The sequence below is a fragment of the Megascapheus bottae genome, chromosome 20, assembly GCF_031878675.1.
Source record: "Megascapheus bottae isolate mThoBot1 chromosome 20, mThoBot2.hap1, whole genome shotgun sequence".
Taxonomy (NCBI): Eukaryota; Metazoa; Chordata; class Mammalia; order Rodentia; family Geomyidae; genus Megascapheus; species Megascapheus bottae.
The window spans coordinates 39496941-39509426 of record NC_143528.1 but is presented as its reverse complement, the minus strand read 5'-3'; the positions used below and the strand labels follow the sequence as shown (position 1 = coordinate 39509426).

At 52.5% G+C, this 12486-nt stretch overlaps 1 protein-coding gene across 1 annotated transcript in view; it reads left to right on the top strand.

The window, feature by feature from the left end:
• The window catches only part of Kif13b (kinesin family member 13B), a 139423-nt gene extending 127455 nt beyond the window's left edge, over nucleotides 1-11968 (top strand). The window contains exons 38-40 of the mRNA XM_090353682.1: nucleotides 5816-5878; nucleotides 7997-8558; nucleotides 10850-11968. Coding sequence (XP_090209808.1) covers nucleotides 5816-5878; nucleotides 7997-8558; nucleotides 10850-11109 — 885 coding nt within the window. The 3' untranslated portion in view covers nucleotides 11110-11968. The remainder of the gene's footprint in view (nucleotides 1-5815; nucleotides 5879-7996; nucleotides 8559-10849) is intronic.
• The last annotated feature ends 518 nt before the right edge of the window (nucleotides 11969-12486 follow it).

Sequence of the window (12486 nt, the reverse complement as noted above, 5' to 3'; positions counted from 1 at the left end):
TTCTTTCTTGATTAAAAAAAAAAGGTGACCAGGTAGCTTTCTGCTTAGCAATCTGGCTGTTTAACAGGAAGGAAATAGTTTTGTATAGATAATTTGTTCTTTGAATCAGGAACACTTCCTCCTGAGTAAAAGGAGGATTTGGGCTAGGCATGGTCGTTCATATCTGTAATCTCAGTTATTTGGGAGGCAGAGATTTGGCAGATTGTGGTTGAAGGCCAGCTTGGACAAAAAAATTAGGGAAACCCCATCTCAACCAATAAGTCAGATGTTGAGGGAGGTACATACCAACCAGCCCCTGACAAGAATGGGATATCTATCTTGACAGACAACTAAAGCAAGAAGGGACTTGAGGGAGTAGCTTTAGTGATGCAAACTGCCTAGTAAGTGTTAGGCCCTGAGTTCAGACTTCAGTACCACCAGGAAAAAAAATTGAATTTGGGCTTCATTTGCTTCAGTAATGAATTCTCAGCTCTTGCCTCTAGCTTTGCCCCATTTCAGAGATACTAAAAGTTGGCAAATTTGTCTTCAGAATCCAGTGTAGCTGCTGATCTGAAAACTAATAATTGACTCCAGCACACAAGACCCGGGCAGTGCCACTGGTGGTTGGCATGGGCAGTGTGCATTCTCCACTCTAGAGACTGAGGATTGGGCTCTTGCTTGGGGATGGGCAGGATAAGGCAATATTGTTCAGAACCATACTAAACTTATACTGTAAATACTTAATCTATATTTAGAGTTCATAGAATAAAAAATGCAGATTCACATGCCCAGGCTGACCTAGACATATTTAAAACATGCTTCGATGTACACTTAATTAAGTAAGGTGACAAGTTGAGTGTGGTACTCAGTTTCCTCATGTGGCTAGTGGCTGCCATGTTAGGTGATGTCACCTTGTTGTGGAAGGAAGAAACCCTGGTAGAATGAGCATTTCTATCAGGTGTGAGTGACAGGCTGAGATTTGACCTTACAGAAATTTCACCCAAATTGGCTAGAAGTTACCAAACAGAGGCCAGAGGAATGGCAAAACAGTAGAGCACGTGCTTAGCAAAGCATGAGGCCCTGAGTTCAAACCCCAGTACTGCCTCCATGAGACCCTCACCAGGGGATTATGCTCATGGAGTGAGACCATAAAGTACTTGAAGAAGGAATGCACTGCGCAGTGCTGCAGTTTCTTGTCTTACCCATCCCTTCTGAAGTAGACGGCCCCTCATGCTGCAGTCAAGGAGGCGGATGTGAGAAGGAAAACCTGGAAGACCATGCCTCCGTGGACTGTAGCGTAGGTCAGGACACACTGTGACGCGTGCGCAGTAACAGCAGTGTCTCACCCCTGCCTAGACATTGCTTAGACAGAGTGCCACCTTCCACATGTGCTTCCAGCCATGTGCAGGGTTTACACCAAGGAGACAGTGACACGTCAGCCACAGTTCCAGGCTTCGCATTTAACACAAGGACTCTGGAGTAGGATGGATGAGAGACTGGTGTGGTGGTGGCCTTCCTCCTTTTAGGTGGGTCTGGTACTCAGAGTGTGGAGCAGACGGTAGCTGCACCAGGCACTCAGGGATCCACCCAGGATCCAGCGGCTCTGCGTCTGGGCAGCCTTTCCTCAGCCTCCTCCCTGACCCACCACTCCCTGCTGTTCTCCCTTCTTCAGGAGAGCCACCCCTTCTCTGATGAGCATAACCTTTAAACACCCATGTCTATTGATTACGTTATTATGGCTGAGTCTTAATCTCAGGTAATTACATATGACTGATTTTCATCCATCTTGTGCTAATCTTATCAGAAGGTTTCTGAAAATTAGGAAGTATTTGTTGAATGCACTGCTTCTTGCTTTTGTTGTTTTAAATTTTCCTACCTTAGCAGCAAGAAAATGAGAGCTTGGTTCTTGTCATACAAATAGTTTCCTAAGCTAAGTGCTCGTGGATAATGCCCCTAATCCTAGCTACTTGGGAGGCTGAGATCTGGAGGAAGGCGGTTCCAGGTCAGCAGTGGTGCGGGCCTGCCAGCCAGGTATGCGGGAAGCTGGGATTGGAGGATCTTAGTTCCAGGACAGTTCTGACAAACAAATAAATAAAAAATAAAGTGTAAGATGCCATCCATGTGGAAGAAGTGTGTGTGTAAGCACATGTCTCATCCTGGAAGGCTGAAGTAGGTGGACCATGGTCCGTGTGTGCATCAGGGCAGGGAGTAAGCGCCTGTCTCAAAAGTAACCAAACTTTTATAAAAGGCAGGAGGTGCTCACAGGGGGTTGGGGGAGGGCTGGGAGTTTGGCCTAGTGGTAGAGTGCTTGCCTAGCATGCATAAAGACCCAGGTTCCATTTTTCAGTACTATGTACATAGAAAAAGCCAAAAGTGGTGCTGTGGCTCAAGTGGTAGAGCTCTACCCTTGAGAACGCCCAAGGACGATGCTCAGGCTCTGGGTTCAAGCCTCAGGATTGGCAAAAAAAAAAAAATTTAAAAAGGTAGGGTTGGGGAGAGCTAGAGCAGTAGAATGACTGCCTAGCCCATGAGATACCCTAATTCAAACCTCAGGAACCTCCCTCCAAATAATAATCACAATAATGTTCTAAATTGGGTTTAAGTCATTTGTCTGTGTCTCAAGATGATAGACATTAAAATGACATTAGAGAATTTATCAAATTCAGGGTAAAATGGTTATTAGGAAAGGATTTTTTTATAGGTACTAGAAGGTTTTGTTTTGTGATACAGGGCTTTGAACTCGAGGCCTCAGGCTCACTCCCTGTGCTAGCTGGCATTCTACAATTTAAACTACACCCTTAGCATAGAAGGGTTTGTTTTTCAACAAGAAAATCATGCATAAGAAAACTTAGTGTTGAAGAAAGTTTAAAGTGATTTCTTACTTATTTGGTATGGAAATTTCAACTTAGGGCTTTGTACTTGCTGGGCAGATACACTTCCATTTGAGCCACCTCTTTGCTTTTTTTGTTGTTGTTGTTTTATTTTGTTGTTATGAGGTAGGGCCAGCCTCAATACAATTCTGAGATTTCCCGTGTAGCTGGGATTATAGGAACATACCATCATGCCCAGTTGGTGTGTTCAAATGACTTCTCACTGACTTCCTGCTTGACCTAGCCTCTAGCCACAGTCTTCCTGATTGCCCCAGGAGTAAAGTGATTATTGCTTCCCTTTATCTGCCTTGCTAGAGCTGGGACCCACCAGTGTAGTGACCCCTGAGAACTAGTGGGTATGAGGCCTGGAAGGCAGGGTGGGCAGGAGTGGAGTGGACATGGTGCTAAGTGACGGTCAGAGTGGTGTAGCCTTGTGCTGTGGGATAGGAATTTGTTCTCGTAGGCAGCAAGGGTTGCAGAGAAGTTCATCTGTCAAGTGAGGAGATCCTAGTCCTTTCCCCGGCCCTCTTGTGCTGTGTGAGAGCCACAGCTAACAAATGGCAAGGTGCACTCTGGGAAGTGACCATCACACCACCTGCGTAGCTGTGCTGTAGATGTGGAGGCTGTGATCTGTCCCCTCTCTGCATGAACCGGGCCAGATGAGCTCACTGGAGTAGAACAGGTGAAGGCTGTGGAGCCCGCCTCCCGTGTGAAATGTAGACAGTTACTCTTACGCGCCCTAATATTTATAGCTGCAGAATGCTTTGCATCACTTTATTAATAGCTACCAGATATGTCATAGGATTTCTGAACTTAGAATGTGAAATGTTTCAAGCTCCTGAAATAGAGGCAACGACACCTGCACAAGCGCCACGTGCAGACAATAGCATTTGCAACTGAGCTTTTCTGTGGGAAGGAGAAACGCTCCGTAGGATGTCCGTGTGCTGGGTGCCCTGCTCAGCATGGCTGAGCGATCCCCGGCCACTGCCAGCCATGGAAGGTCTGGTGACTCCAGCCCTGCACGCAGGTGGGGCGGCCTCGCATGCTCACATAGACTCAAGTGTCCTCTTCCTAGAGAGTCATCTTCTAGAACATCCCTATCACTGTGTCCTTAGTGACCCAGGGCAGCTCTTGATAGCCTGTGACCATCATCCCTGATGTCACACAGCCACGTCCATGGCTGGGCAGCTAGGGTACGTCCCTTACCATGGGAAGAACTGGCTTCTCTAGGTAGAATGGCAAATACCACCACTGCACACTGCCATGCTGCTTTAGATGGCCTCAAAATACAGTTGCTCCACTCAGGAGGTATTCTGGATGGTTCTGTTTGTGATTTCTTTCTCCTCAGAATCCTCTTTGCCTTTGATACTTCTGTTCTATGACCGATCCATTCCTCCGTTTCAGTTACTGGCTTAACCCCTTCCTTTCCACTCCACCAGATTGCCAGTCTAGGGCCTTTCTCGCCTGGGTGTGGGCACGGCTGTAGGTGGGAGGCCCTGGACCTTCAGAGACCTGGTGATTTGCCCTGAGCTGGGTTCTGCATTGAGCATGAGAGCCAGAACCTGGAGGAAATTCCTGAGCTGCTGAGGCAGATAAAAGGCCACTCCCCACTCCTTCCAAAGACAGTCAAGCTCATTGGCCTCCATATCTGACCCTGCTTAAACCTAGTGACAAAATCAATTTCAGACTGCTGCTTCCTTCTCTGACTTCCCATCCCTTGTCCTAGCTCTTGTTCTTAGTTTTTCCTCTTTGTGCCTTGAATGACCTGTCTGTATGTAACACCCTTGGGATGGCTTTTACCCATTTATGCAGGCTCTTCTCACCCTATACCTACACTGGCTCCTTGCTGGGATCTCATTATTGTTTTGACTCCATGCACGTTAAATATTCTTCCAGTCAATTTGCAGTGCATTCTACTTCCAGATGAGTCTTTCTGGTTTTCATCCATCATCTGTTTTGTTTGCTCTGGAAGCTGAGGACTGTCCTGTCCAGTGGGACGTCAACTAGGGCCAAGAACCTAGAGGGAGGAATGAGAGAGACAGGAGACACAAAGAAGGCAGCAAGACAAGAATTCTGATCAAGCTGCAAATTTTATTTTTCATACAGGGGTTTATATGCTCCTTCAGGGGAGACAGGAGGGGTTAGGGTAGAGGAGTGAATCCAGGAACTGTTTAGATAAGGGCCAGGTAGCAGGATGTCTGCACCAGATAAAGAAAATCTTACGTATAAGCATGGAACTTGCTGCTCTGTTTAGCCACAAGTTTCTGTCACACTGTGCTTCCTGGGGTATGGGACCCATGCAGGCACATTCTTGAGCCAACAGTTCAGGGAGAGGAGAGTGTGTTCCCGACATTTGCTTCCCAGTTAGGTTAGCCCTGCATGCCCTCGACTGTCCTCCTGTCCTCACTGGCCCTGTCTCCTTACACAGCCAGACAGGCCTCCTCTCTCACTCCTGGAAATCTATGTTGTCTTGACTACACCTTGGCCATCTAGGTGCTAGATGGTTTTTCTGCTTCCTGTCCGGCCTTCCTGGGTCCTTCCTGTCCCTCATCTCTTTTCCCTGGACTCTTCCTGTCTGCATCTCTTCTTTCTGGATCCTTCTTGTCTCCATTACTTTTCCTGATCCTTCCTGTCCTCGTCTCTTCTTCCTGTCTTCATCTCTTCTTCTTGGATCCTTCCTGTCCTTACTACTTCCCAGGCCAGGCGCCTGCCCTTGCACCCAGTAGATCTCTGTGTATGTCTGCCTCAGGAGCACTCCGTGGGCGGTCAGTGAGTTGTGCAGGTCTCCCTGGCTGGGGGCAGGCCTTGCTGGGTTCCAGGTTCTTTGCATGGTCTGGAGCCCTGGCACCTGCTTTTCTGACTGGAACATGGTGGCATCTTGTCTGCCAGCTCTTGTCTGCCCAGTACAAATCCGTGTGATGTCTCTGAGCTCTCTGGGCCCCTCACTTGCACACTTGTCTCCTCAGCCCGTGCCCCGAGTCCTGGTGCAGTCTGCCTCCCCAGATCCCCGGGCCACCAGGATGGAGGAGGTGAGTCACCCAGGCTGGGGCTGCCCCACTGCAGGGGTGGCCCTAGCTCTGGATCGTTGTGCCCACACCTGTACTTGTTTTCCTCTCTGTCTCGCTCGGGTAATGGACTGCAGTGTAGGTCACTGTCTTCCCCCTGTACATTCTCCTTGTTGCACCTTGCTATTTTCAACCTGTTAATCATATGATTGCTAAACTTTGAGGTGCTTGACTGCTAATGTAGTCTGTGCTTTAGTAGCCCACTGCTAGGCAGAGGGGATTTCTATAAACAGAACAATCTCCTTCTTCTAAGTATTTGCTTAATTCTCAGTTTTACATTTCATTCTGATTCATGATATCAGCGTGAAAAGACTAATGCTAAGCTGGGAGAAAATAGTCTCTTATGATCTCCCACAGATCAAAAGCACTTCTCATCTTATGAATAGCGAATCTATTTTCTCCCACTGTGACTTCATTCTCTTAGGAGATGCTGTATCTTCATAGGAAAATTTTGTTTATCAAAATTTAACAGCAAAAAGCCGCAGTAATTTGAGAGAACATCATACCTATAGTTATCCCCTCCTCTCTCTCTCGAGGGTCCTCCTGGCGTCTTTGTGGCCCTTCCCTCGGGGCGCGTCCTTCCCTCTGCAGAGACTGTGTGCACGCAGCAGGTCTTCCTGAGACCCTGTGGACTTGATGACCCTCCTCAGTTTGGGACTCCTCTGGCAGTCTCTCTCTTTCCCCTCTCTCTTCTCTTGTTTGAACTCAGGGCTTCTTGCTCTCTAGGTGTGTCTATGGCTTGAGACACTCAAACACTAGAATTGTTCTTTAATGGCAAGGCTAAAATCCACTGGTGGCACCTAGGTTCCAACTAACCACCTTCCCCAGCTTGAGGGTCAGCCGGTGGCAGCTGAGGCTGCAGCAGTCCATGCTCCTTCCACGTTCAGTCTCCCCACTGCTCAGCAGACCCTCGTCCCCACCCGTGAGTCTGGGGAACACTTCAGTACCAGTAAACCTGAAGAAAAGTTGGGGACCGTAGTTGCTTTCCATTCTTTATTTGTGTGTTCTTCTCCTCATGGTCATGATAGAAAAAGGAATAAATAAAACATGTTCAAGTTGTTAAAGAAAAATGATTGAAGGATTGCCTAATCTTTTAGAGTATTTATGCTGTTGACAGTTATTGATCTATTGGATTGAATAAATTTTGCATCCATAAGATCCATCACAAAAATGGGCTGTTAATCTCAAGAGGTGCCGTTAATTTCATCCCCTGAAAGTGTGCCTTGTGGGGGATAAAGGCCTCTGGAAACAGGAATATAAATGACAATTCACGGGAAAATGCATGATTTATCAAACTGCTGAGTTAAGCCAAGTAACTGTAAGAGACTTATAGATCTCAGCTGTTTCCCAGTTCAAATAAATCCTGTATTTCAAATGGAAAATGACCATTCCTGGAATATAAATAATTTTTCTGTAAATATTGGGAAACGTATTTCTTTTCTTGAACAGCCCCTTCACCTCCTGCCTAATCCCCCGTCTCTCCTTGCCCTCCCCGGCACACCTCTGTGGCCATTCCCCTGGAGAGATTGCCTTTGTGTGTCTGTCCTCTGCCTGGTGCTGTAGACTTAGTGATTTGACCAAGTGCCCCGCCTGGGGCCAGCGCTGCCGTGTCGAGCAGATCCTCTTGGCTGAGTCCCAGGACCAAAGGCTCCCAACCCCTGACCTGGCAGCCAGAAAAATGGCCTCCCAGAAAAAGGGCCATGGCCCACAGGCCTCTGTGTCTCCTTCCTTGTCCCTGACTCACAGCCAGGACTCCAGCCAGTCCAGCTTGCCCAGAGCAGGCTCTCTGGGTTCCTGGGCGGCCGGCACGCTTTCAGAGCCTTGGTGAGATCAGTCTTTTGACTTAGCTGGAAAAGTGTTCTCCTGGCACGGGGGCTTCTCGCTGCCTTCTTGTGGGATGGGTGTGCAGGGCCCATGACTAGCCTTCCTTCACAGAAAGGGCAAGAAGCGAGAGGCCTGTGTTGGTGCCTCAGCTGCTGGCTGGCCTTCGTCAGGTCAGCAGCTCACTGGGCATGCTCTAGCCCCTGGGCCTGGTGCCCCAGCTGCCGTTCTCAGTTGCGCTTGCCTTTCTTCCTGCCCTAGGTCCAGCAAGGCAACCTGGGGCCCAGCCTGGCCGTGGAAGTATCCACGGCCCCTGCACCCACGGCCCCCATGCCTGCACTGGTCCCCGAGGCCGCAGACGGACCTCCCAGCCCCCTGAGCGAGGCTTCCAGCGGCTACTTCTCCCATAGCGTCTCCACCGCCACCCTGTCCGATGCGCTGGCCCCTGGGCCTGATGCCCCGGCTGCCCCAGCCGCCCCAGAGGCTGAGCCGGTCCCTCTGGGACAGAGCCCCCCAGCACCCCCCACCTCCCCATTCAGGATCCAGAAGGTGCGGACCTCAGAGCTGAAGTCCTTCTCCCGCATGCTGGGCAGCGGGCCTGGGGAGGACCCGGCCCCCGAGGGGCCCGAGGATGCGGGGGCTGTGGCCCTGGGGAGGTCCGATGCGGGCTCCGACTCTGAAGAGGCTGGTGAGGTCCCTGACTGGCTCCGAGAGGGCGAGTACGTCGTGGTGGGCTCCAACAAGATGGGCACCGTGCGGTACATCGGGCCCACTGACTTCCAGGAGGGCACCTGGGTCGGCGTGGAGCTGGATCTGCCTTCAGGTGAGGGGCTGGGCGAGGGCACGGGAACAAGAGGTGGAGGACGGCCGGAAGATGGCTGGAGGAGGCCTGGAGGAGGCCCAGGCCCGTGCACCTCACAGCCTCCCTCAGCAGATTTTTTTTTTTTTTTTGCCTGGCCTAGGGTTGAGCTCAGGGCCTAAGAGCTGTCCCTGGGCTGTTTCTTTTTTTTTTGTTTTTTTGTTTTCCTCTAGGCTAGGTCTCTGCCACTTTGAGCCACCAGTCTACTGCTGGTTTCTTGGTGGTTCATCAGATATTAGAGTCTCATAGATCTTTCCGCTCCGGCCGGCCTCGTTCACGTGGGAGGTTAGGTGTCACGTGGTCAGTCTCCTGAGCAGATGGCAGTGTTGCACATCGAGGACTGTTTTCAAAGTGCCCTCACCTTTTACCTTTCTCTCAGCCAAGCTGTGAGAGGGCTGGGACCACTCTAAGTCTTCCAGGTTGGCACAGGGCCTGGAAGGGTGGTTATGGCACAGGAAATCTGGGTCTGCCTCCAGGCTGAGATCAAGTCCCAGCCTTCCTGGGAGGGACAGCCCGCCGCTGCCCACAAGACACTGGAGAGATGGCTTGGTGGTGGGTTGGAGCTGAGATTTCGGAGCAGGCTCTTGTTGGGGTCTACCACGGGACCTGAGCCTGAGCTGGGCAGGCCTCCCCTGGCTGCAGACAAGTGCCAAAGCCTCATCCTGTCTGCCGCCTGCGTCACTGCCTGTGCACTGCGCTGTGAAGTCACCCCTGCTTTCGGAAATAATTTGGCAGGGAATAGCGTGAATAGGAATTGCCGCCAGAAGATGAACGTAGGGAGCATAGACTGGAAAAGAAATTAAGGACATTTCTCCTGAAGTGTAAAGGGAAATTCAGAAGGAGTCTGTGTCTGCAGTTGAGTGGAAGGATTAAAAGGCTCTGGGCACTGAGCTGGAGGTCTCGAATTTGAGGCCAATCTATGCTTAGAAGATTTAAGGGGAGATTAGTGAGTAATTCATTCCAACAAGACATAAAACTAAGCACACACTGTGTTCTCATTTATATTCTAGATTCCAAAGATACTTTGGTGAATGAAGCAGAGTCCCTGACTTATCTAAGTTAGCCTTCTAAAGGGATAAAATGACCAGTAAACATGCACCTAAAATGTAGTGGTAGAATACCTGGCAAGAGTAAGGTTCTGAGTTCAAACTCAGCACTCCTGCCACCTTGTATGGACATAGTTCTGCCAGGGGATAGAGGGAAGTGGCACAGGGGATGTTGAGCAGGAGGGAGGCGTGAGGCCTGCAGGCACCTGCTGGGCACAGGTCCTGCTGAGGAGTGTAGTTTGATCCGAAGGCAGTAGAGGGTTTGGGGATACTATGTCTTAGAGAAGAGAACAGTGAGAGTGCACGGGAAGGCTGTCTAGGAGATGTCTGGGCCCGCCAGGCAGGAGGGCATCTGGGCCCAGTCCCGGGCTGGCCAAATGCATGCAGGGTAGTAGTCCAGTCAGAGAAGAAAGGAAGAGCTGCAGGGCCCCGCTGGAAGGCACACACATGAGAACAGGCCAGCAGAAACGCCAGTGACGGAGGTAGAAAGGCCCAGGAGCGCAGAGAGGAGGCAAGCCTGGATGCAGACAGCCCTGTTGGGGGCAGGGAGGACAGGGCTGAGGCAGGGTCTGGTTGGACCATGGCTGGCATGGAGTGGGGTCTCTACAGCAGGGACTGCATCTGACAGAGATGCTGGGAGATGGAGTGGCCCCACGAGGGGTGGCAGCATCCAGGAAGTCTTGGAGGGCTGGGAAGTGGGGTTTGGCTATGTGGAGGCCTGGTGGGGTTGGGGGTGGGCAGCGAGGTCCTGGGGCCATGCACAGAGATGCAGGCACAGAAGAGAGGACTCTGCTTCTGGATCTTGTCCCCATTGTCCTGGGTGCCAGGTGGCCCTGTCTCCTCCCACATTTCCTCTTTGCCTTTGCACAGGAATTGTTGCTTTCCACCCATTTTGACCTGCCAGGCATGGCATGAGCCTGGCCGCTGTAAGGCAGTTATGTCAGCTTCCATGTAAGAATTTAGGAAGAAATGATTGTGCTCACAGCCTGTGGAAGGAGAGGGCCGAGTGGACCCCGGGGCCAGCTCTGCCCTGGGGCCTGCTTGTGCTTTTTCCCAGGGTCAGTCACCTCCCCCCCGTGCGGCCACAGATCCAGGGCTGCCTGTCCTTGTGGCCTGATTGGTTCTCAGGGTTGCTCCTGCTGGACCACCCCGGGGGGGTGCACCATGCACTGTGCAGGGCCCCCCTGTAACGCTGCCCCCCATCCGCAGGAAAAAACGACGGCTCCATCGGCGGGAAGCAGTATTTCAAGTGCAACCCAGGCTATGGACTCCTGGTGCGGCCCAGCCGAGTCCGCAGGGCCCCGGCGGCTGGGCGCAGGCGCAGCTCCCGGCCTCCGGGGGCCTCCGAGGCCCGCCGCAGCGCCACGCTCTCCGGCTCCACCACCAACCTGGCCTCGCTGACTGCTGCTCTGGCCAAGGTGGACAGGAACCACAAGAACCCTGAAAACCGCAAGTCTTGGGCCAGCTGAGCGTCTCCCCCAGTTGGCCACTGGCACAAAGCCGAGCCCTCAAGCCTCCAGGTGACCAGGGGCCTCTTCCCCGGGAGCAGGGCTGGGCACTTGACTTCTTCACCGTGGTGGCGGAGGCCCCGCTGGGCCTGGTCAGGCAGGGGTTGGAAGCTCCTGGTGTTGTGGGGGGCGCTGGGGACGGAGCCAGGCCTGGCCGAGTGCTTGCCGCTTGCTTGCTCTGTGGACCCCACTGCTGCTCAACTCCGACACTTCCTGTAACTAGTGCCTTTCCTAACCCAGCAGGTGGCTACCCTCTGCCAGGGCCTGGCCCTGACTCCAGCTTCCCACCAAGCCCCCAAGTGCCTCTGTGCCCCGCCCCGCAGGGGGGCCTCCAGCCTTCTGCCATGTGTCCTTTTACCGGGATGCCTGGAATATATTTATTTCTATTTATTTTTTCAAAAGCTGAAATTATTTGTGAGCCACAGTCGTCACCTGCCGCTCTCTGGGCCCCACCAGGTAACAGGGCCATGACAGAGTGAGCAGAGTGGCGCCTCCTAGCGGTGCACTTGTGGTCTCTGGGACCAAATCCCTGCCTGTGCGCGGAGGGAGCCCTGCCTTCCTCCTGGCACTCAGGCAGCCGCATACCAAAGGCCCAGCCACCCAGCCTTCCGAGAGCCCTGGCCCCGGCAGCGTGAACCTTACCAGCAGACGCCTTCCGTGTCCCCTCCCCCAGTACATGGGGACACTGAGGCAGGGAGGGCTGTGTTCCCGCCCCCAGACTACCCATTAGTGCCCAGATCCTGAGGAGCCCATTGATAGCCCTTGCGTTCAGTCTCCTAACAACATCTGCAATGCCTTGGTTGAGCCGTCTGCTTCTCAAGGCTCCTTGACTCTGGATGGGGCGCCCTAGCTCGCCCTGCTTCTCCTCAGACACTGCAGCTCCCTGGCCTCCGCCCTGGCTGAAGGCCCCACTGCGCTCAGCTCCCAGGTTTGCTGCGGGTTTGGGGATGAAGTGTGTGGAGGCTGGCGGGGGGAGTTTGTCCTGTTTCTTGAGGAACGGCCCTGGGCACCTCTCCTGCTGCTCCCCATCGGTCGTGGGAGATGGGCGGGCGTGGCCTCGGCGGGGCCACCAGCCTTCCTCCCCATTAACCAGCCATACCTGTGCTGGCCGGCTTTGTTACTGCTGCTCTTTGGTGCAGACTCAACACTAACGCCTGGCTGCAAACGTGGCAGTGTGCATCCACCATGGTCACTCATGTGTCAGGAAGAGCAGCTGGTGGGTTGCAGGCAGATGCTAGGTTCCCTGGTCTGATGAGAGAGAGCAGGAGGGCCGAGGGAGGAGGAAAGGGCTTTCTGGGCTGTGTGAGGGGCCCGTTGTAACCCGACCCCTGAAGAGCT